The 25,427-nt window shown below is 39.7% G+C and overlaps 3 protein-coding genes across 4 annotated transcripts; 2 read left to right on the forward strand and 1 right to left on the reverse strand.

The window, feature by feature from the left end:
* Positions 1-426: 426 nt before the first annotated feature.
* vsig10l (V-set and immunoglobulin domain containing 10 like) lies at positions 427-11,071 on the forward strand. 2 transcript variants are annotated; one of them, XM_061821026.1, is made up of 12 exons: positions 427-606; positions 1,120-1,449; positions 2,606-2,884; positions 3,435-3,701; positions 4,666-4,905; positions 5,006-5,278; positions 6,303-6,395; positions 8,038-8,262; positions 9,131-9,291; positions 9,735-9,818; positions 9,898-9,991; positions 10,936-11,019. In XM_061821026.1, exons 1-11 carry the CDS (start codon positions 543-545, stop codon positions 9,970-9,972), a joined length of 2,091 nt encoding a protein of 696 aa, XP_061677010.1. In that variant the 5' UTR covers positions 427-542; the 3' UTR covers positions 9,973-9,991; positions 10,936-11,019. The 2 variants fall into 2 exon arrangements, with proteins under 2 accessions (XP_061677010.1, XP_061677011.1); XM_061821027.1 differs by lacking the exons at positions 9,131-9,291; positions 9,735-9,818; positions 9,898-9,991 and having other exon boundaries at positions 10,939-11,071.
* On the reverse strand, positions 10,692-13,716 carry lim2.5 (lens intrinsic membrane protein 2.5). Its single transcript, XM_061821028.1, has 5 exons — positions 13,589-13,716; positions 12,510-12,719; positions 11,146-11,295; positions 10,928-11,062; positions 10,692-10,817 (listed from the first exon to the last, which is right to left on the reverse strand). The coding sequence occupies exons 2-5, from the start codon at positions 12,682-12,684 to the stop codon at positions 10,756-10,758; spliced, it is 522 nt and encodes a 173-aa protein (XP_061677012.1). The 5' UTR covers positions 12,685-12,719; positions 13,589-13,716; the 3' UTR covers positions 10,692-10,755.
* A 2,890-nt stretch (positions 13,717-16,606) lies between these two features.
* LOC133500330 (sialic acid-binding Ig-like lectin 5) lies at positions 16,607-24,641 on the forward strand. Its single transcript, XM_061818872.1, has 10 exons — positions 16,607-16,699; positions 17,495-17,689; positions 18,034-18,097; positions 19,552-19,944; positions 20,413-20,718; positions 20,834-21,097; positions 21,959-22,234; positions 22,889-22,997; positions 23,073-23,226; positions 24,129-24,641. The coding sequence occupies exons 1-10, from the start codon at positions 16,607-16,609 to the stop codon at positions 24,267-24,269; spliced, it is 1,995 nt and encodes a 664-aa protein (XP_061674856.1). The 3' UTR covers positions 24,270-24,641.
* Positions 24,642-25,427: the final 786 nt, after the last annotated feature.

Here is a 25,427-nt window from a genome sequence, read left to right on the forward strand (position 1 = left end):
AAAAGTGTCAAGACTTAAACATTTAAAAAAGTACTTTTTAAAATAAATTTTGACATGATTTAATCTACAGCTATCAGTTATATCCTTGCAGTGATTTCATGTATTGAATCTCTTTCATCTGAAAATGACACAAACACAAAAGCATAACTTTGAATTTTTTTATTTTTGATTTTATTTTTTTACATTTTGAAGTTGATTCACCTTATAAAGTAAATGTTACTAAAAGTAAGGCTGAATAGTGTTAGTAGTATGAGTATCATTTGCAGTATCTTGTTGAATTTCCTAAAGGCTCTTATTAATTTTTTCCCCAACAGTAATATCTTGAATGCTGAACTCATCATGTTCACCTTTACCATTCAATGAGATTTTCTTAGTGTTGTGTGATTGGCTGAGGGTCTGCGGGAGGCGTGACTTCACCATTACGGGAACGCAGGTATGCTGTTCCCATGGTCAGGTGACCCCTTTGTCTCCACTCAAGGACATTTACACCCAACAGCTCAGTATTCCTTTTTATTGGATTTCACTTTTTTTCTTCTAAAAAAATGAAAAGGCACAAGGGATTGATTGGTCAAGTGTTTATTTTTTTGTTAAGCTTTGTTTTTTCTGGTAAGTACAACTTTTTTTTGTTTGATAGTTTGATACACATTTTAACCACAGTTAAGATGATTGCATATTTTTCTACTTTTATGGTTTTTCAAAATTTCCCTGGAATCATAAATTATTGCACTTATTATTTAATTATTCCACTTAACACCCCATTTTTTTCTCATTGAAACTATTTAACTGAATCAAGAATTATTGCACTCAACACCCCATTTTTTTTTTTTTTTTTTTGTTCAGCTGAACTTAGCCCCGTTTTGAAGGTTAACAGCACCCCATTTATAACTGGATAAGTGGCGAGTATGGATTTCATTACCATGACAACAGTGGGGGTGTGGGAGGTTTTGGGGATTTCAGCTCGGTGAGCAGCTTTTTCCAAAAGAAAAATGTCTTGCGCCCCTAAAGAATTTTCACTCGTGGAAGCAGCTCTTCATTCACTCAAAACAACTTTTGAGCAATCAATTATGTGGCGCATATCGGAATGTATTGTGTATTTATAGTTTGATTTTAAACCATCAGGTTCACACGGTGAGCTGATTGTTTCTGCGCTGAGTCCCATGCGGGTGGACACCCTTGCTGGTGCAAACCTCACCCTAACCGTGTTCTTCAGCGGGGCGCCGGACCCGGCTTTGACCTGGTTCAAAGGCCCACTGCCTGTCGTCACTTGGACCATCGGCTCGGACTCCCCCGCGGACGTAGCGGAAAAATACAGGGAAGTGCTGAGGCTCGAACCCAACGGATCCCTCAGCTTTGTTCACGTGCCGCTAGGCTACGACGGAAACTACACAGTGGAGATGACCAAGTCTGGACTGGGCACGGCCTCCGTCAATTTCACCTTGAGGGTTTTTGGTGAGTAGGAGCAAGTCAAAGATTTTGTACATCTGCCCCCCCCCCAAAAAAAAATGTTACATATTATATGTTATATGTTTTATATATACATATATATATATATAAAACAACGTTTTTTCCCTCTTTTTTCTTGGAAAAATAACGTTGAACTTGTAATGCTTTCTCTTTTTTCTTTAGACAGAAAATATTTAGTAATTAAAAAAAAAAAGCTTTCTTTGCCATTCTCAAACCCCTTCTTTAATATTGTCAAGTTCAAAATATGTTTTTGTGAAAAATTATAGATAATAGACCTTTTTGATCAACAAATACTTTGAGTATCATAATATGATTTTTTTTTTCCAGAATAAGCCTCCTGTTTTTAATCTTGTGATGTGACTTCTGGGAGGGAAATAATCGTTGAGTTTTTTTCTGTACATAAAATCTATTCTTTCTAACTTTTTTGAAAGAATAAAACGAATGTAAAATGTTCACTTTTTTCTAAAAACATAATACCGCTTTGATGTTGGAACATCACACCCTTTTCCCTAAAAGTTATGCCTTTAAAAAAACACTAACCTTGTAACGTTAAAATTATTTTCTTGAATAAATACAATGCCTTTTTAATAAAAAAAAAATAATCTGCAAAATTCTTATATTTTCCCTACATTTTATGTGACAGACAACTATAAACCTGTGAAATCTTTTTTTTTCATTTTTTTCATCATTTTTCAATCATTTTGTCTTTGTTAAAAACATGTTTCATCTCACAATTTATTTATTGTATGTCTAAAAAGTAATATATTAGAAATATTTTCTAATATTTCTTTTTTGTGAAAAATAAAATTGTAGCCTTTTTCCAAAAATGAAATATTCCTTCACTGCGGTAATATTCTGCCCTTTTCCCCTCCAAAAATATGCCTTAATTCACATCACATTTAAACTTCTTTTTTTGTTGTATTTTGAATTTTTTTTTTTTTTTGGTACTTAATCCTGTAATGTTACAGCATTTTTTTCTCTGAAAAATACAACTTTTGATCCACCGCACGCCCTCAAAAAAAAAAAAAAAAATATATATATATATATATATATATATATATATATATATATATATATATATACAGGTACTAATACCCGTACTATAGCTGCATTTATCTAAATTGATGGGTTTCTCTTTCAGAACCCTTCCAGAATGCGACTGTGACGGCTTTTCCTGACTTAATCCAAGAGGGCAACGAAGAGTTCCTGCTGCAGTACAGAATGCTGCGAGGCGTGGTGGAGCACCAGCTGTGGTTTTTCAATGGTCACCCCATAGCAGAAGAAGACAGCTTGCGTTACTCTGTGCGGGCTGCCAGCCTGGCGGTCCGTGAGCCCCACCGTAACGACGCAGGACGGTACACGGTGTCACTGAGCAACCCCTTCAGCAACGTGACTCTTCACTTGAACGTCACCGTCTTCTGTATGCCTTATTTTGCTTCAAATAGATCTAATTACAGAGGTGCAAGAGTATTCACACTGTTATGAGGTTCTCCAAGGATCTGTGTTGGGCCCCAAATTATTCACATTCCATATTTATAGTATCGGCAATGTTTCCAAAGTCTTGATGACGCAACTCTGCAGCTCAAAGAAAAACCTAGATCACCTTCTCAACTAGGGTGGAAAATGAATTATTTAGATTGGAAAAAAATGTTTGATTTGATTAAGGATCAGTGGATTCGAACAAAATTCAGTTTTTCATTTTTGGTATTGGCATAAAAATACAGGCAAAAACCAAAGGTAGAAACCAAGTCTAAAAAAATTGTGATGTGTGTGAAAATGATTTTTGGGGAGTAATCTAAAAATTATTTTGGAAGTCTCAGATAAAATGGAGTCCATGATATAAAAAAAAAAAAAAACAGCTGATGTTGGTAAAATTGAGGATGTCTTAAATAAGAAGACATTTTATACACAGTTTATTGTTCATTGTAACATAATTAAATAACTCATGTTCTATATTTGGTCTTTTCCAGATGGTCCAGATGAGCCCAGAATCCAAATAAATCCAGTTCAAGACTTTTACGTATCAGAAGATTCGCTCACCCTGTCCTGCCAGGCGGGTGGGTCACCGCAGCCCCTTGTGGAATGGACATTTGATGGTGAAACTCTGGCTGACAGCCAAGATGGGGTCCTAAATCTCTCCAGGGTGCAGACCAGCCAAGGAGGCCTTTACACGTGCCTGCTGCGCAATCAAAAGACAGGAGTCCAACGACAGCAGAGCATCGAATTACGCATTTATGGTAGGTTGACCTACAGAGACCAGTTTAAGGAGGCTGTGCAGCCACATCATTCCAGTAATTTATTTTTACTTGCTTTTATCAAAATACTTTTTTTTTCCCCAAACTGAGTTGGGAAAAAAAAAAGATTTGTCCTATTGTTATTTTTTTTTAATCTTACAAACCTGGCATTTGGTCAGGTATATAAAGACCTTTAACATTCACTAAAGTCTGAGTTTATTCTGATGTTCTTCTCAATTTTGTGTAAAATTAAAATGTCTTTTTTAATTGACTTTTTTAATGCTCTAAAATGCTTTCTTTAGAGTGGACACCTGCGTCTGAATGTTTTTTTCTTTTAATTATCATTTGTTTTGATTATTTCTCCTCACATCAGAAAAAATATAATTATATATAATACATAAAAATATCTTTTTCAAAAATATTTATGATTATTATTTATTTATTTATAATTATGTATTTATTTGTTTGTTTTGAATAAAGTTCTATGAGTTTGAAATGGTTTGGGAAAACCAGTCCGCATATTACCGATAGGCAGCACTGTGAATCATCTGGAAAGCGTTGGCCTCACAGTTCTGAGGACCGGGGTTCAAATCCCAGACCCGCCTGTGTGGAGTTTGCATGTTCTCCCCGTGCCTGCGTGGGTTTTCTCCGGGCACTCCGGTTTCCTCCCACATTCCAAAAAGATGCAACATTAATTGGCCACTCTAAATTTCCCCTAGGTGTGATTGTGAGTATGGCTGTTTGTCTCGATGTGCCCTGCGATTGGCTGACGACCAGTTCAAGGTGTACCCCTCCTCCTGCCCGATGACAGTTGGGATAGGCTCCAGCACTCCCGCGACCCTTGTGAGGATAAACAGCTAAGATGGATGGATGGATATTACAGATAAAGTAGTAGTTATATGTGAATTAAGTTGTGCTATTACATGAAAAATGTTGGACCGTTTTTTATACATGTTCCCCGGTACAGAGAGACCACCAGGAAGCCCGCACTGTTCCGTGCTTTCAGAGGACAACCTGAGCTTGCAGTACGGCTGTTGGTGGTCGGGCGGAACGCCGCCAGCCAGGTTGTCCTTCCCAGAATTTAGTGAAGGTAAAGGCCTGGAAAACTTCACCTTGACCAAGAATGCATCAGTCGAACTGGATGGGAAAATAGTCACCTGCCAGGCCCAACATCCCGTACAAAACAACCACTGTAGTGTCACAGCAAGTAGGTGTCAAGTGACTTTTGTATACTTTTATCTTATAACATTGGGACTTTTTTTCATGGTATGATGATTGGTATGACCAATTGGTTCGCTCCCTCCCAGAGAATCCGCAGAACTTCCTCCCAACCGTTAGGACCCACGTGGATCCTGAGGGCAAAATAGTGGCGAGCATCCGCTGCCTCAGCCGGGCCACGCCCCCCGCCGTGGTGTCGTGGTTTCGAGGCGGCGAGCCGGTCGGCGACGGGAGCCTCATCAGCGACGACACCACCCGCCTCGACATCCGCCATCGCAACGTCAGCATGCTCCTCGTCCAGAACTACACTTGCACCTGCCGGAACCCCCTGGGTGACCGCAGGAAGGACGTCCACTTGCAAGGTTCTCCTCACTTTTTCGTTTCTTATTTAGTTACTTACTTCCTTACTTAGAGCGAAAACTCCATTATTCATTCTGTGAGACCGGTCCTCTAATATTTTTTTGGACTTATTTCCTCAAAAAAATGCAACTCTAATCTTTATGTACAATGCATAATGTTTTACTATTTGTTTATTTATTTATTTATTGTCATCATTTCTTTTAACCACCGCTCAAAAACAAACAACAATTTTGTAATTAAGACTTTCCTCATACTATTGTAACATTAAAAAATATATCTATTCTGCCCTTTTCTGAAACAAAAATCTGAGTTTATACATGTAAATTGTCACTTTTATTAGTTCTTCGGGGATTACGCCTTTGAAAATATATGTATTACTACTTTTCAAAACTTTGGCCCTTTACTGAAAATAAATAAATAAATAGATAAATGCGCAACTAAATAAATAAATACAAGTTTTGTGTGAAAAAAAGACTTTATTCCTTTAATATTTTACGTTTTAAAAAAGAAAACAAGGAACTTCAATGCAATTTATCAAAGAGTCTTCTAAATAAATTAATTTTGTAAAATTTCCTACTTTATTTCCTATCAGAATGTATTTTTCCTGTGGTTTAGTTTTTTTTTCTACATGGTCTTATTATACTTTCATACAAATTTCAGCTAAAAGGTATTGCTTGAATGAATAAAACCTTATATTTAAGTTCTCATATCACCCATGTTTTTCTAAACAGTTCTGGCCCAGTTCCATTTGTTGTTTTATGTTATCATCACCCTCGCTCCTACTTTTTGCTTTTTTTTCAGCATACTTGCCATCCTAACCTGTCGACCGACAAATATTAAAGGCATTTTCCAGCATAAGGCTTCTATTGTGTTGGGCCTCTAATTTCAACTGTTCTCATTCCCAAAGTGCATGACAACAAAGATGCCTCAGATCCAGTCTGAATACCTGAGGTTGCTTTTTCCTCTTGAACAAAGCCCTTCACTGTTGACAACTGACTCAACCTCCTCACTCCTGATATTTCACAGGGCCGTCCATCTCCAATTTCAGTTTGTTCCCGCACAAGGACGGAACCATCGTCACGTTGACTTGGGAGGTCCCGCCCGCCTCCATCGTCACAGGTAAAAGGAAATAAAAACATGTTACCGTCGCAACTTGCCCGACTCGTTCTGATGTGTAGATTTCAGCAAAAGTGCGTAGGAAAGACGCAATGCAAGGGTAAATATTTTGTGTAAATAGTGTGTCATTCAGCAGTGTTGTATTTGGAAGAAAAAACACTTTTCAAGTTTAGCTGTTCGGCAAGATCAGCTAAAAAGACAAGAAAAGATCGATGGATTTCGGCAATTAAATGTGATGGATGGTGCTCAACCAAACACACACGACTGTGTAGCGATCACTTCATTTCATGTAGGAATTATTTTTCTCAATCTCAAATTATCAAGAAGTATTTACAGGTTAGTTGGCTCATTTGAAAACAATGCGTATTTAAAAAAAAAATACAACATACACGGAATCGTGTTGTGGCCACACGTTAAACTTTGGTAAACTTCTCCCCGACAGACTTTTTTTTTTTCATATGCATTGTTATCAAATGCGTTTTTAAAAAAAAGAAAATAAACCATCTGTCGCAGAGAGCTTTACGTAGGTTAATGTGTGGCCGCAACACGCTTCCGTGTACAGGCGCTGAAGGCTATCCCAGCGGTTTATTTTCTTTTTTTAAAATACGCATAGGACTCATTTGAGAACAATGCATATTTAAAAAAAAAAAAAAAAAACGTCTGTCACGGAAAGGTTTACCGAAGTTTAATGTGTGGCCACACCACGCTTCAGTGTGCGATGAGCCAACTTGCCGTCTTTTTGTTTTCCAGTCATAGTTAATTAATGCGAGTTTGTGTAAAACCAATATTGGTATTTATATTGGAAACATTTGAGTGTCTCCATCGCTATGTGGGATTTATTCTTGATTGAGAACAGATCCAGCAATGAAGTATTTGTATGCATCCAGACATTTATACGCTTTGAAACTTTTCTGTGTAAATCTCAACGACTTACTCACCAGATCCATGTGTAGATCCAGTTGTCCTAGACAAGCGGAAGCGGGTCAACAGTCCACTTTCTTATTGGCGAAAACATCGACTTCAACATTAAATATGGGTCCTCTATGCCAAATGTCTCTCATTTTTTCCACATACCTTCGTTTATTATCACCTTCTAAATGTTTAACGGTATCAGACAAAACTCTGGGCATCGTGCTATAAGACATATTTTCGTGTCGTCTCCAACCGACTTAGCAATGAAGAATGCTCTGTTAGACCATCAATATGGCCAGTCAGGTGACTTCCGTGACGTAGGTGCACGAGCTCTACACAGTACTTGAATAGCTACATTTTTTTCCCTGTATTTGTTGGCGATAATGCCAATCATGTTCTCGGAAAGCCCAAGACGGGACCGTATCCCCTTGAAAATTTGATTATCAGTTGTGGCTGCTTGAGCACTGAATGAAAACTTTGTTGAAAACTTGAATATCTGTACGTTTACTATGTATTTGTTTGGTGACAATGCTAATAATCTAGGGGCAAAGTAAAACTGTTTTAAATTTGAGCAATCAAGTGTGACTGCTTCAGTTCCCAATAGAAACATAGTTTACTTGAATAGCTGTATGTTTTCCATTTCTGAGAGAATTATTATAACAGTGTTGTAACAGATAATTGACGATGAATTGCGGCTGCCCGAGAGTGATTACTAACTTGCATTGTGATGCAGGTTTCGACATCCAGATGAGCGGACCTCCCTTGGTGAGTGCAGCCGCTAACGTCACTCAGTCCAAAGGCAGCACAGACGCTTTCCGCACCATCCTGCCTAAACCCGGGTCGGCCCGAAGCGCTGACATCTTCCACCTGAATCCCAAATCCACGTATCACTTCCGGGTTGTTCCCAGAGCTCTGATGATTGAAGGCCCGCCAACAAAAGCCCACCGGATCGGCCCAGGTAAGCAAAAACTACAGCATGATGACAATCTTCAACTGTTACAATCTATGAAATATGTTTTACCCCAGTGATATTTAGCTGCAATTTATCTACATTTTGAGACAATATTTATTTTCTGGTGGCACGGTGGATCAGATGGTAAAGCGTTGGCCTCACAGTTCTGACGTCCCAGGTTCAATCCCGGATCCGCATGTGTGGAGTTTGCCTGTTCTGCCCATGCCTGCGTGGGTTTTCTCCGGGCACTCCGGTTTCCTCCCACATCCCACAAACATGCAACATTAATTGGACACTCTAAATTGCCCCTAGTTGTGATTGTGAGTGCGACTGTTGTCCGTCTCGATGTGCCCTGCGATTGGCTGGCAACCAGTTCAGGGTGTACCCCCCCTCCTCCTGACCGTTGATAGCTGGGATAGGTTCCAGCACTCCCCGCGAACCTTGTGAGGATAAGCGACTAAGAAAAATGATGGATATGAATTTTCTTAATCAGTGTGATAACATAATTTTATTATATTTTTAAATATTTTCAACAGTAATTTTTCCATTTTTATATTTTCTGAATTCATATAAATAAAATGTAAAATTAAAATTAAAAATATAAATGTTATAAAGATATTCTAATTTTTTAATCAGTCTCATATAAATATTTTACATGTAAATTAAAAGTGTTAAATGTATTTGAAATGTAAAATATTTTAGAGATTTATAGCTGTAATGAAATTATTTGCAGAATTTATTAGTAGTAGAAAGTACCAATAGTTACAGCAATAGAAAAAAAGTGTTAAATCCTTAAAAACAAAAAAGTAAACAATTCATGGTGCTATTGTTATTGTATGTGTTTGTTGTTGTTGTTTTTTGTTGCGAGCGGCAGGTGAGGGTCTGAGTGGTCCGGCCATCGCCGGTATTGGAGCCGGAATCCCGTGCAGCCTTCTCTTCCTGTTTCTGGTGTGTGGCCTTGTGTATTTGTTCTTCTACTGGAGCAGAGTTAAAAGACGGCGGACAAGATATCCGGTGTCGAGAACCGCGGATAAGGTCATCAGACTTTTTTTTTTTTTTTAAACTAATATTCACCAAACACTTGCTAAATGGATAAAACTTTTTTTTTTCCAAATTCAAACCGGGTACTGTATACATTTTATTAGTGCACATATTAGTGGACCGTGCATCAGTCGGAAACAAAATTATTGTGCTCAAAGAACAAAACTGACAAGAGATGAATTTCAAACCAAACTATAGCTAAAAAAAAAAAAAAGACTGTAAGTGAATGACTTTTGTTTTCATGTGTTTCTAGCCCATTTGGGGGTGCTCAAGCACTATTAAAATTTTCATCACGTTTTTTTTTAACCCTTTTTACCCTTGAAGAGTGGACAACTCTATATTACTCAGTTGAAACGGAATATTTTAACAGCAAAAACAGCAATCTGTAGAGGTTCATTATGTTCTTATCTTTGATGGTTTCGTGCTGCGCCTCTCAGGTAACAACCACCCAGACGCAGACGCCTCACAATCTGCTGCCAGGAGGCCCCAAGTCTCCCCCCGACTACAACCGATTGCATCAGGTGATCCTTCCAATCGTCTTCTGCTTGTTTAGGAAGAAAAAAAAATAACTAAAAATATATATTTTTTGTCTTCTTGCAGACACCGTCCATTCTTTCAGTGGCCCCTCCCTCCTTCATCCCCCCACCTCCCGTCAGAGTTGCAACCACAGTCTGAGCCAATTGAGTTTTGTACAGTAGGCTTTAGTTTTTGATTTTGTATTCAGATGTACATATTATCTATTCGCTATTAGTGTCTGAATTTTTGTCTGAATAAAATTTTACACTGCTCACATTTTACTGCAATTTATCCTAATTTTTGGATAATTTAGTTTTTCTTGTATGGTAATAATTACATGTGTTAAATATTATTTCCAATGGATTTTTAAATTCAATTAATTTTTTAATTATTATAATGGAAATATCCATCCATCCATTTTCTTTGCAGCATATCCTCACGAGGGTCGTGGGGAGTGCTGGAGCCTATCCCAGCTGTCAATGGGCAAGAGGCAGGGTACACCCTGAACTGGTTGCCAGACAATCACAGGACACATAAAGAGAAATAGCCGCACTCACAATCACACCTAGGGGCAATTTAGAGTGTCTAATTCATGTTGCATCTTTTTGGGATGTGGGAGGAAACCAGAGTGCCGGGAGAAAACCCACACAGGCGCGGGGAGAACATGCAAAATCCACAAGGGGGGGGGCCGAGATTTGAACCCCAGTCCTCAGAACATTGAGCCAACACTCTACAGCTGATATGTTATTATTTGTCCAATATTATTTTTCTTAATTTGTTTAAACCGGTGGTCCACAAACTTATATTTTTTTTTATCAATGAATTTATTTCCAAGAAACATTTTAGTGCTTGGGTAAACCCCAAATTTATTTATTTTTTTCTTAAGTTCTCTTGTGTATTTTCCAAGATGTATCATCTTTGATGTCCTTGACGACTGTTCATTCAACGTGGGCCAGCCACTCTTCTGCACTCATGCATCCTGTAGGCACACATGTAGAATATGCCTGCAACACAATGACCTTTTAGTCAGGCATTTAACTTACATTTGACTTGGATGACTCAAAGTGAACTGGAACAGTTCTTTTGTGTGTGTGTGTGTGTGTTGTTTTTGTACCTGCAAAGAAGGTCATGAGCAGAGCTACCCATCCCAAGATATACGACCATGAGAAGCGCCAGTCCCCGAAACGCTTGCCCAGGAAGTTGACCGTCACCCCCGTGTAGATGGCCATCGCCAGCAGCACGAACAGCGCTGCGGCCGGTAACAAAGTTGCACTTTTAAACTGTCATATCAACATTAATAAACGTCACTTGGTTTGTTTTTGTGCCACCCACTTGAAACAAAGAACATGATGCCAGCAGCGAAGGAGCGATTAAACCTCTCAAAGGCCGAAAAGTGGGCAAAGGACAGGATGCCTGCGATAATGCCAGCGAAGCAGGACATGGCCGAGAGGATCATGAAAGCACGCGTGGCGTTCCAGTAGGCTGCCAAAAAACAAAGTACACAAATGTAACTACTCTATATACCGTATTAGCGATTTAGTTTGTCTTTAACCAAGCAAATGTCAAATCAATTTTCCCCCAATGCAATCAACTAAAATGCCATTAATCTTTTCCACACCCCAAAAAACACCAGAATTTTCTTCTTTTTCGCATTTGAATGAAGAAAAATCACACTATAATATGGAGACTATATTGTATAAAAACATCCCATGCATAAAAAAAATGTACACACCCTTGTTCAAATGCTAAGTTTTTGTAATGTAAAAAAATGAGACCAAAATAAATATTTTGTGTAAATACTTTTCCCATCATGAATATGACTTACTGAATATCTTGTTGAACTCAGTGGATGAGAGGGATGTAAAAATAAATGAAAACAAAAACCCAACATTTAAAGATCTCCTAACCATAAATAAAGTTCATCCATTCAGGTATGCTTTTCCTTATATTTTTGTTGTCCCATCTGATAGCAGAAGCCATAGTCGGCAGAGAACTTCCACAGCGTGAGCTGGATCTCAATGTTCAAATGTATCTGTCTGCAGACATGTACAAAAGCACTTCCAGGGGATCAATTATACCAAGAGAGCCATCATTAAGTGGAGAAAATATGGCAAGACAACATTCTGCCACCCTTTAATTTCTAGATTATGGGGTAGGATGGAAAAACAAAAGCCTTTTCTTGCAACCAAAAAAGAAAAACTGAAACCAAGATTGAATTTTTGGGCCATAATTCCACAAGGTATGATCGGTGCACACACAACTGTGATCATCATAAAAACAAACAGCAAATCTACAGCGAAGAACCGTGGGGATGCAATATCGTGTTTTGCAGCTGTTTTTCTTCAGATGGATGTGGGACCTTGGACAGGGTGGGATGAATTATGAAGCATTTAAAATAGCAGTCAATATTACCCAAAATTCTCCAACCTTTGCCTCAAAAGCAAAAACAAAACAACACTTCATGAAAAGCCTACTAGAACATCTGAACTTTCTTGATCACTGGCATTTAGAATGGTGGCAGCTGTGTGCTGACTTGCATTTAACATGAAATTAAATGGGATTGGTTAATTCTGAAGCCACCCCGCCTGTTATAGGAGGGTGTGCACACTTATGCAACCACATTAATGATGTCATATGGCCAAATTGTTTGTGAAATTATTCTTAAAGGTCGATGGACGGAGGTCAGTGTCACTCACCAATGCTGTCGGTCTGCATGTGGCACTTTCCCGACATGCAGTAGCGCCACAGGCCCTGGTGGGCGAAGCTACCTGACAGGCGGTACTGCATCCAATAGTCGGTGGCCGTGGAGACCACCAGCAAGATATTCCCCACGATGGCGCAGAACAGCCCCCCTCCCATGAAGCTGTACATCGTGAGTGAGAGCCACAGACAGCTTCTTCGGGCCCCTGACGACGTAGGGGTTCGTCAACATGGCTCTGATCTCATTTAGTTATGCATTCACTCATTGCATCTGCTCAATGTTTTATTCTAAATATTTATACATATTTTTAAAAAATCTATACACTATATTATTTTATTTTTATCAAGCTGCTGTGCCTCTGATGATCTTTTGTAATGTATTTAAAATAGAACATGCATGTTAGGTTAATTGAAGACTCTAAATTGTCTCTCTCTCTCTCTCTCTCTCTCTCTCTCTCTCTCTCTTCATGTATTTTCTGAGCATCTTATCCTCACAAGGGTCGCAGGAGCGCCAGAGCCTATCTCAGCTATCATCAGGCAGGAGGTGGGGTATACCCTGAACTGGTTGCCAGCCAATTGCAGGGCAACTATATACATAAATATATCACACACACACACAGTGTCTATATAATCTTTTTTGCTGTAGAGAGTCCAAAACAATCCTTGCATTTTGGCTTCATAATCAGCTTAGCAGGTTTAAAAAATAAATAAATAAAGGTTCAACCCTAGAAGAGGGTTCTCACCATTTTTCATTTTTTTGCAAATGAATTCGTGGGAGTTCAATTGCCAGGAGTTTATACAGCAAAATTAAATTTTTCATATACCACTTAATAGCTAAATGGGAGAAATTGGTCATTTTGTCATAGTCATAAAGAGTCATAAAGTTCATCAATTAAGCGACAAAACAGTCCACATTTCTCTATCCAATCATAAAGCCTCTCTAAACAACAAAGGGACCAGCGATACAATAATTGCATTATGATTCATGTTGGATTTGTTGTTTTTTTTTAAGGAGACGCACTCTTGAAGCCCCAACTTACAGATGATATTTTTCCGTCAAATCGGGCCACCTTACCTTACTTCCTCAGGAAACGAAAGTGACCAAGCGTTGAAGCCGGGAACAAGAGCGACGACAAAAGAGGACCCCTGAGGCCCAAGTCCAAAAAGTTATCCCTTCCGCTTTTCTGTCGATGGAGGCAAAATCCTTTAACGGCCGGCAGGGTGTGTTTTTGGGATGCTGCTGCTGGTGTTTGCCGGGGTTGGGGGTGGGCTGGGATGGGTGGGTTCTTCTGGAAAAGCTTCGATGTGCAAAGGCTTGCACTACTGCGTGGGTCAATGGAAGCTGCTGAGGTCCACGTTTTCTTTCATGGGGACAGATGAGGGGGGGCATGCATTATGGGCTAAATATGTTCACTGTGCCAGTGGTTCTCCAAACCTTTTACAGCAAGTACCACTTCAAATAATACTTCACTCTCCAAGTACCACAAGTATGACCAACATTAAAACACAGTCCTCCCATAGTAGGCTCAAAATAGATACCATAGTAAAAAGTAATTGAATCTTATCGTAAGCTGCTGTAACAATATGACCAGTTTGAATATTATCATTCTCCTTATCCATATTTTGGCTATTTCGAATGTTGACTTCCTAACGTGGGCGCAGTATAAAAATGTCAATTTCATTTGGAAAGTGCTCTCTGACGGCAACTTCTGTTTGACCCAGTTTTGCATCTGCTCTGTCCATGTTTAGCTAAGACCGCCCCCTTTCCTCTGATTGGTTGCCTCCGTGTAGAAGACCCACTTTGAGAGAGCACACGTTTATGTTGACAGTGCTAGCTTGGGAGCGAAAAGTGAAGTCGGAGCACTTCACGAGTGACATAAATACTGTAAGATGGAGAAATTTGAATGACCTGATTTCAAGCCTTGGAAGAAAAATGTCTGGAATGCAGGAATGTGTGGAAAATTTTAATTCATATCTCACATTTACTATATCATGGAGCCAATTTAACATCCCAAATAGTGGAGAAGGTTGGTTTTGTAAACTCTGGAACCTTTCAGGGAAACTTTTACAAAATAACTTGAATAATTACTCATTTTATGTTTTACATGTTATTAGGTTCATTATCTTAATATTAGTCTGCTGAAAACAAGAGATAGCAATTTACAAAATAATTTATTGGGTAGGGCGGCACGGTGGCTCAGCTGGTAAAGCTTTGGCCTCAGAGTTCTGAATACCCAGGTTCAATCCCGGCCTAGCCTGTGTGGAGTTTGCATGTTCTCCCCGTGCTTGCGTGAGTTTTCTCCAGGCACTCCGGTTTCCTCCTACATTGCAAAAACATGCAACATTATTTGCACACTCTAGGTGTGATTGTGAGTGTACCTGTTTGTCACTATGTGCCCTGTGATTGTCTGGCGACCAATTCAGGGTGTACCCCGCCTCCTGCCCGTTGACAGCTAGGATAGGCTCCAGTACTCCCCACGACCCCCGTGAGGATAAGTGGCAAAGAAAATGGATGGATGGATTTATTGGGTATATTTTTTGCACGTTTTTTAAAATTTTATTATTTTGAACCACTACTACACAAGTGAGAAATATTTTCATTATCAATATATTTAATTTATGAATTTATTTCTGACTAATGTTTGCAAGTTTGCAAAATTTTCAGCACCCCCCCACCGGGAAAAGGGGACGTGGCAAAAAAAATTGAGTGACTGCACTAAAAGGTAGTGGTCTCATAACATGATTTGTTTGCTTTTCCACTAAGTTTAGCTTTCTTAGAGAAGTTGCTTTTGCTGAGGTGGTCTATTTACTTTGTTCCCTTTCCTGTTCCTGTGTCACTTCATTTCAATGATGTCAGTGTTCACCAATCTCTCCAAAGCCAACAATGGACCGTAGTACAAACCCCAAACTCCAGTGAAGTTGGAATGTTGTGTAAAAATGAAATAAAAAAACAAAATACTATGATTCCAAAACCATTTTCACCAATATCCAGTTGCATACTCTACAGAGACAAGATTTTTCCATGTCCAAACTGAAGAATGTAGTTGTTATTTTGCTAATATTCTCTTGTTTTGAATTTGATGGGTGCTAAACATTCGGGGGGAAAAAGGTAGGACGGGGGCAAAAAAAGGCTCAGAAAGTTGACGAATGCTTAAAAAAACGTGAGGTTTGAAACATTCCACAGGTGAACAGGTTTACCGGAAACCAGTGAGTGTCATTATTTGGCATTAAAGACCTTCCCCAAAAGGCTCAATTGTTCCCAAGCAAGGATCCGGTTTGTTTCACCACTTCATGAATAACTGCATAATTAAGTAGTCCAGCATTTTAAGAGCAACATTTCTCAAAATACAACTGCAAAGAATTTGTGGATTTTATCCTCAAGGTTCAGATTTCATTAAAATATTCAAAGAATATGGAGAAATCTCTTCACGTAAGCACCAAGGCCGAAAACCCTGAAAACACTGAGTGCCTGTGACCTTCAATCCCTCTGGTGGAACTGCACTAAAAATTAGCGTTATCGTTTGAAGGATGCTGCCACATGGACTCAGGATCACTCCAGAAAACCATTGTCAGTTCCTCACTACATCGACAAATGCAAGTTATAACGCTATCATGTAAAGCAGGGGTGTCAAACTAATTTTTGTTGCGGGGTACATTTTATTTACGGTTCCCCTTGGAGAGCCGTTATGACTGTGAAACCTTTATCCTCATCAAATTTAAATGTGAAATTTATGGACTCGTTTTGGAATCAGAAATCAAGAGTAAGGAGTTTTCAACTATTGTTGTTTGGTAACACAAAAATGGTTATAATATATCAATGTTATTATTTATAATATGACAATTTGACATTTTTGTACAGATTTGAACAAAAATCATGAAAGTTTATACATATGATTTGCCTTTGGGGGCCACATAAAATCATGCGGCGGGCCGGATCTGGCCCCTAGGCCTTGAGTTTGACACCTGTGATGTAAAGTGACAGCCATCTAGCTAAAAACCACCGAAATGCCACCGCCTTCTCTTGACCTCAAGCTCATCTGAGAAAGTATGCTGTGGTCTTACGAGTCCACATTTCAAACTATTTCTGGAAACCATGGTTATTGCTAAATCGATGGAAAGAGGAAAAGGACCACCTGCAATGTTCTCAGCGCAAAATTCAAAAGACAACATTTGTCATAGTGTGGAGGTAAGTTGGTGCCCATGGCATGGGTAACTTGCACATTTTTGAAGCCACCATTAATGCTGAAATCTACATACAAGCTTTGGAGCGACATATTGTATGCTGCCATCCAAGCAGCCACTTTTTCATATAGGTTTGTGTAATATTTATGTATTTTATTTTCATTTTATTTATTTGTAATATTTATATTACATGTTTATATAATAAGAGTATTAAAATTGGTGGTTAATGAGTACAACAAATGCAAATGAACTAAACACAAAAGGCTCTCATCATAGTATTCCAATTCATTTCCATTTAGTCCAGTGGAAAGTTGACAGTGTTGTCCCTAATGAACTTTCCACTGAGTATCTACTGAGGGAATTTGTGGAAACGGCGTGAGAATGACTCATCTGGCCATCACGTGTCACTTTGGAAACTCTTCCACCCCCACAGACCTTTATCTGTATCACACTGTGCCGACTACAGTCCAAGCAAGTCAAGTCGTTTCATGGGTTAAGCAAGTAATAGATCAAGTCATACAGTCTTGCTCAGTCACAACATAGACAACAGCAAATTTGTAGTCCACAAGTGTCCTTGCATTAGTTAGCTGGACTAACACATTCAGTCACGTTGATTATCCTCCCAAACCAGTTAAACCCATAACTGTTTTAAATCATAGTTCAATCTTTGAGAACTACAGTGGGATAACTCCACTTTTGTGCAGAAACAAATTAGAGAAATCATATCTTTCAGATGAATTCTAGTTTAAATCAAGGTTCACTTCTGATTTTGACATATGGGGGCAGTCCTTTGTTGCAGTCCCGGACCCCTGCCCTGGTGAGCTTTCCCGGGCACCCAAAGCAAGGTTCTTGGCTGAGCAGTACAGGACACCGGCTAGAATGCCAAGCACCAGGGTCCTTATGGGGCCGTGAGGAGGGTCACAATGGCGAAGAAGGTTCCAAACAGGAACAGATGACAGCTGCGGGCGAAACACCGCGGAGGCATGAGCGAGAGGTGGGGGCTGCTACTTTAAAAGACTTTTTTTGCAAATGACAACAAAAGAAATGACATTAGCCCACTGTAGTTTTCAGTCAAATGTTATACGATGAAGTAAGTCGAAGTAAAACCAAGTCGTTCTTAACTTTTGATTAGTCCCAGATTACAAAATTGGGGACTTAAGTCCCACTCAAGTCAGGTTACTTGATTCCCCCACCTCTGCAATGTCGATCTTTATGATAATTATTGAAAACTTTTTTTTCCCCAAAAAGTTAGGATTGAGTGTGAGATTATAAGGTAAAGGGAATTGTGAAACAATGTTGTGGTCCTTGATCCTAGATCAACTTCCTCTTCCTCTTCAGTGTGGACAGAGGAGTCATACACATGTGGACGCGGCCGTCGCATTGATGTGGCCTCTGCTATTTGGTAAGTGCAAAACATCATTCATATCAATTGTATAATTTACTGTATTTTTGTCAATAAATGCAACAGTTGTACCACTTTTATTGTATTTGTATTATATTAATGCTACATTAAAAAAAGGAGTATTTGGCCTCTTCTTCCTTTTTCTAAAACCAGAGTATGCATATTTTTCTCCTGTTGGAGGGTTTACCATTGGCAATTATAATGTAACCAAAGACAATTCTATAAATTTTATTTTATTTTATTCAGGTCAGCTCATTATATTGATTACTATCAATGCTGTCAACCTTTTCAGGACACGAATTCACACCAAGACCTTTATTATTGTTACCTGTAGTAGTAGTAGTAGTAGTAGTAGTAGTAGTGTAGTATACATAAAATGGCTGTGTTGAAAAGCTCTATAAAAAGTGTTACTGGTGCAGTTAATATTGTTATTGTGATTGGGGTTAAGGGTTAGTCCTAAACATATATATGACACAATAATTATATATATATATATATATATATATATATATGTACATAAATAAATGTGTGTGTGTGTGTGTGTGTATATCTCTATATATATATTTTTAATTTAGTATGTTTTTTGTAATTTATATATATATATATATATATATATATATATATATATATATATATATATATATAATGGCAATGTTATAATAGTAATTATATTGGAATAATCCAAAAATGTCAGTTCTTTTATGTTGATGATGATTATCAATGTCATTATTATCTCACTATTTTTGTTGTTATATAACTAACATTAAAATTATACATATAAATATGTATAATACTAGGCGGCACGGTGGATCAGCTGGTAAAGCATTGCACTCACAATTCCGAGGTCCCGAGTTCAATCCCGGTCCTGCCTGTGTGGAGTTTCAATGTTCTCCTCGTGCCTGGGTGGGTTTGGTCCGGGCACTCCAGTTTCCTCCCACATCCCAAAAAACATGCAACATTAATTGGACACTCTAAATTGCCCCTAGGTGTGATTGTGTCTGTTGTCTGTCTCTATGTTCAGTTCAGGGTGTACCCCGTTGACAGCTGGGATAGGCTCCAGCACTCCCTGTGACCCTCGTGTGGGTAAGCGGTGAAGAAAATGGATGGATGGATATGTATAGTATTTAAAATAACTTGAAAGGGTAGGATAATGATGATGTAACAGGTTTGTGCTGCAAATTGCACTGGACATGTTTATGAACCTCATGTATATATTTTGTATTGTTTTGTAAATTCCTGCTATGACTATATGTTGTTTTGGACCAGGACACTCTGTCTCTTCAATATCAGTGAGGCTTTCCTAGTAAAACAGTTTCAAATAAATACAAATAAATGTTACATTTTGTGGCACTTTTCATTTTACTCAAAGGTACATTTGAAGAGTGTTATACTTTATACTTTTACTTTTATTGCATGTATGTCGCTATGATTGCCTGTCTTGTGCACCATAACAGCGGCCTTGTGTACGGGGGTCCAGGCCTCCTCCCTGGATCCCTCCATGCCAGACCGAGTCCTTGCCGTGGTGGGCTCGTGCGTGGTCATCCCCTGCTCCTTCACGCCCTCGGAAAGGAAACCCCCCGAGGTGGTCGTGCGGATGCGCCTACGAGATCACAACCGATTTGCTTTGTTCCGCCAGTACCGCGTGGCCTTCAACAGCGAAGACATGGCGGAAGTCCCCGGTGAGTTCCGGGGACGTACGTCACTGTCGGGTCTGGTGACAAACGGTGACTGCTCGTTGAAGATGGACGCGGTCAGTGTAGAAGATGCCAGATCCTACGAGGTGGCTCTGAAGAGGATTGGAGACTTTGCTTGGGGCAGGGCCAAGTCTTTTAGTTTGGACGTTGTGGGTGAGTTGCGGTAAACTAGTTGGGGTGGGTCTCAATTAACTGTAAATGGTCCCACACCTTATTCTCGCTTCCTCACTCCGCATTTAGTTAGTATATCTATGGCAGCTCGATTCGGCAGCAAACTGGGTCTGAGTTAATCTTCTGATATCTGTTTCTTGTCCTCACCAAAATGTCCACTTCTTCTCTCGGTTGTCAATCTCTCTTCCATGTTTTATTTTGTATTTTTTTGATAGCCGCTTATATCTGGTGAAGGCCCCACACCAGTCCATTTACACAGAAAGCTAACTGGGCCTGAGTTAAGATGTCGGTTTGGCAATGATCCTGTACCGAACATTCGCTTCCTCTTAGTTTTCATTTTCTGTGTTCCTCTGATTTATTTGCTATTTGCAAAGCAGCCTATTGAGGCGGTATGTATTATTAAATCAAAAAAGCATAAAGATGACATGTTTTATGTTCTCTTCCTGGCAGACACCCCGGAGGCTCCAGTTATCAGCGGCGTGTCGTCAGCCACCGATGGACAAGTGGTCACTTTCAACTGCAGCGTCAGCTACCAGTGCCCCTCCGGACCACCGACCATGCGTTGGCAATGGGAGCGAGGAGTGCAGCCAGTGGGGGACCAAGAGGTGCGGTCCCTCTACACCCAAGACCGCCAGCCGGTGCTCCAGACCTCACTCACCTTCAGGGTGTCGCGCCGAGTGAAGGCCAACCTACGATGTGAGGTCAGCTACCCGAGAGCAAATGTGGTGGCGGCCTTTAAAGATCTCCATGTTACATGTAAGTGCTTGTCACGCACTTTCATCTGCTTACTGATCAAATTTGTTACAGTGTATTGCTGCTTGTTTTCTTACAACATCACTATTACATATGAATTACATGTTTTGGTTTTCAGTCCCACCCAAAGATGTGACAGTGCAGGTGCAGACTTTGATGGTGCAGGAAGGGGGTAGCGCCCTCCTGGTCTGCTCGTGCAAAGCCGACCCACCGGTGTCTGAGTACCGCTGGTCCTACAGCCACCGCGGCCGCACGGTCCACCTGGGCCAGCGCACACACACAATCCGCCTGCACAACGTGACGCGGGACACGGCGGTCCGCTGCGTGGCCGAGAACCTGGTCGGACGAGCCCAATCTCGAACCACCGTCCTCAACGTTCACTGTAATTTTGCATTGGTTGACGACATGTTGAGAAGGGACCCAACGAGTCCAGAATATTCTGTCATTCTGCGTGGCAGCAATGTTACGATGAAAGATGCGTTGGTGTTTTTTCAGTTCCATATTTTTAAAGAACAAAACATCGTACATGTTTTTGATAAAAATATTTTTTAAAATAATTTTTAAAAAAAGATTTTAGTGGAGCGGCTGTGTTGAGTAGGAAAACAAAAAAAAAGTAGACAATTTTACAAATAACAAAATGCGTTTACTTTTTTGTGTAAAAATGTGGGGGGGTTCGGGATTAAATTATTTTTAAAATCTGTTATTTTTTAGTGTTTATGTTATATATGAAAAATATAATAATAATAATAATAAAGTTTTCTATTTTGCAAAATAAATGGGAAAAATCAAATACTTTTGTATGTATGTATGTATTTAAAAAAATTGTTTCAAATCAAATTTTGCAAAAAATAGCTCGTTTGATGTCTTTATATATATATATATATATATATATATATATATATATATATATATATATAATATATATATATATAATATATATATATATATATTTATATATAAAAAAAAGTTTATGCTCCAGATAAATACAATAAATATAATCAGGTGTTTTGTATTTGGGATTTTTAAAAAGTAAAACTAAAATGCATTTTCTTTTGTTTTGAATTAAATTAAATATACACACAAATATAAATCTAAAAAATTTGGTTTTGTGTTTTATTTTTAATTTTCTTTTCTGCCTCGCAATAATTGACAGCATCGCCAATCCCAAACTTAGTTGTGAGAGTAATTCGCGGAGGGTTTGGCCTATGCTGTGAAGTTATTTTGAGATTCTTCTCCCCTTCAGATAAACCCGTCATTCAGCACATGTCGTCGGCTTGCATCCTGGAGGATCGGGAGCTGCGTTGCGTCTGCTCGGCCCAATCCAACCCGCTTCCCACCCTCAGCTGGAACGTCAATGGCATCGCCCCGTCGAGGGGGTTCAACGCATCCCTCTCAGCCAACGCCCTCACGGCCACTCTAACGGGCCACGTAGACGGAGGGGTGCAGACGGTCGCCTGCTTGGCCCTTAATATCCTCGGGAATTACTCCATGGTGCTGTGGCAGCGCCAAGGAGGACGAGGTGAGTTTAAAGACGTCAGAATTTAGTAGGAATTAGGATAAAATGTTTCCTGAATGGGTGGCACGGTGGAGCAGCTGGAAAGCATTGGCCTCACAATTCCAAGGTCCCAGGTTCAATCCCGGGCCTACCTGTGTGGAGTTTGCATGTTCTCCCAGTGCCTGCGTGGGTTTTCTCCGGACACTCTGGTTTCCTCCCACATCCCAAAAACATGCAACATTAATTGGACACTAAAAAATTGTCCCTAGGTGTGATTGTGAGTGTGGCTGTTTGTCTCTATGTGCCCTGCGATTGACTGGCGACCAGTTCAGGGTGTACCCCGTCTCATGCCCGTTGACAGCTGGGATAGGCTTCAGCACACCTGTGACCCTTGTGAGGATAAGTGGCAAAGAAAATGGATGCAGGGATGGATGAATGGATATTGTATGGTGAATCTATAAGAAGACAATTTTACAATATATTTGATCAGACAAAAGAATTACATTTTCTTTGTTTCGGATCAAAGTGAAACTCAATATTTTTTTGGTTGTTGTTTTTGTTTGATAATTGGGCTTTTGGAGCTTTTGGTCTTTTAGCCCCCCAACTAGTCCGCCTAGTGACCAGTGACCATTTGAAACATGAAGATAAATGATGGTGTTTTATTGTCCACTTGTGCAGACTCTCGGCTGCTGCTATGGTGTTTGGTCCCCGCCGCCGCCGCTATCTTGTCTGGGATTTCCCTGGCCGCGCTCGTTTTCTTCTGCTGCTGTCGAAAGACGTCGGGCAAGTAAGTCAGTGCCCCGAGTTTTCTCTTGCGTTCGGGGTAAGAATCTTGACATCTGGTACGCATCCGTCCTGTCAGACACGTGCTGAGGGGACGTCCTTTGGGACAGGGACCGTACCAGGCCCGCATGCCGGTCTACATCAACTGCTCGGAGGTGAGCCACGTGTACACCAACGGAAGCTACCAGCTGCTCTACCAGAACTGCACGCCGCGCTTTGTGCGCACCAAACAGGTGCGCCAGCAACACTGTCAGTTTTCTTTTTGATTTTTGTCTGATGATTGTCTTTACTGAGATCGTCTATAAGTAATCTGAAACCTTTTGAAAATGGGACTTCACGCATGCTTGCTTCACATTTACCTAAAAGACACGATAACATTACATAATTAAAACTGGCATTATTGATCAAACTTGTAAATAAGCGTGACCTATATAGAGCACATGGAAAACATGCACTGTACATACAGTATGGCAGCCATCTTGGTTATTATCGGTTGACCCAAAGTTACTGAACCCTGTTATGTCTTACAGTTCTATGGTTATCGTTATCATCATTCATCGCAATTCATCAGTCGTAAAGGCTCTGTGGTTATCATCATGATAATCATCATCATCATCATCATTTTACCTGTGGCTGATTTTACCCTTTCCTACATGATATTGCAGTTCTATGGTCATTGTCATATGTTTTGTGTTCCATTTTATCTTCGTGCAGCACATTTTATCAGCTGCTCTTGTTGTTTTTTAATTTTTTTATTTTTAAAGACTACCATATTTTTCACCCTACAAGGCGTAACGCATTACAAGGCGCACCACCAATGAATGGCATATTCAAAAAGTTTTTCCAAAAATAAGGCGCACCGCATTATAAGGCGCATAGAATAGACGCCACAGTAGAGGCTGGGTTTACGTTATGCATCCATTAGATGGAGCTGCACTAAAGGCTCAATATTGCTCCATATATAAGGCGCACCGGAATATAAGGCGGACTGTCGGCTTTTGAGAAAATTAAAGGCTTTTAGGTGTGCCTTATAGTGCGGAAAATACGGTACTATGGACCAGATTTAGTTGAGCGGCGTCATCATCAGTTGAACCGCTTCCTCATTCCACATTCGTGATCATCTTTCATTTGTTAGGTGCGTCCGATGGGCAGAAGAGGCGGTGAGAGAAGGCGAGGTGGTGCGCGTGGAGGCGTGGACACACAAGTCGGCACCAGAGAGGTGCAGGGTGGCACTACGGCTGATCCGGAATCAGCCATCTACCTGGAGGTCCTCTAAAAATTTCACTGAGCGAGGATGACCCTGTGACCTTCCTCTGTACATTGTTTTATTTATGTGACAGATGAAAAGCTTTAATAGCCACTTTGTCTGGTTTGGTTTGATCTGTCCTGCTTGTACGCACATGAATGGATTCTTGTTAAGAGATTTTATGTTCCTCTACAGGCGGCAAAGCATAAAAAAGCTTTATTGCATGTGTGTGTGTGTGTGGGGCGGGGGGCATGTCACAATGACGATGCAATTTTTTCCTGCTTGAAAAATAGGCTTGTAGCCCTTGTTGTGATTATGAAATGAGAATAATGGACTTGATGGCTCTTTATCGTTGAAATGTCACACAAAAATACAATTAAAAAGTATCATTTTTAATAAACTGTAATGAGTCATAAATGAAAGTACTGCAGTCAAAAAAATCTGGAAAAAAAGTGACCTGAAAAAAATATTAATTAATTTTAATAAATATTGAAAAAATTGAAAAATACTAACTAAAATTAAACAATGAAAACAAATTGACTGAAAATAACAGTTCTTTATGAACAGAAGTAACATTGAAATAAAATGAAAACAAATACAAAAATAAAATTACATTTTTATTTCATTAATATGTACAAAAATATTCAGGAATGCATGTATTTTTTTTGTTATGGGCTGGGCACACAAAGTGCCTCTTCATATGTATGAAACAGTTTTCAACAAAGTCACATTGATGGCACTATGAGCTTTACCAGGGGACCGAACAGGCACAAATTATAGGCATTTTATTTTATTTTTTTCCACGCTTTAATACTTATTTCATCTACATGTATGTTACATTTTCATTTACATTATTACACCTGGGTGGCACGGTGGAGCAGCTGGTAGAGTGTTGGCCTAACAGTTCTGAGGTCTTGGGTTCAATCCCAGACCTGCCTGTGTGGAGTTTGCATGCTCTCCCTGTACCTGTGTGAGTTTCCTCCGGGCACTCTGGTTTCCTCCCAGATCCCAAAAACATTCAACATGAATTAGACACTCTAAATTGCCCCTCGGTGTGATTGTGGGTGTGGCTGATTGTCTTTATGTGCCCTGCTATTGGCTGGTAACCAATTCAGGGTGTACCTCCGCCTCCTGCCTGTTGACAGCTGGTATAGGCTCCAGCACTCCCCACGACCATCGTGAGGATAT

Source organism: Syngnathoides biaculeatus, chromosome 5 (genome assembly GCF_019802595.1).
Source record: "Syngnathoides biaculeatus isolate LvHL_M chromosome 5, ASM1980259v1, whole genome shotgun sequence".
NCBI lineage: Eukaryota > Metazoa > Chordata > Actinopteri > Syngnathiformes > Syngnathidae > Syngnathoides > Syngnathoides biaculeatus.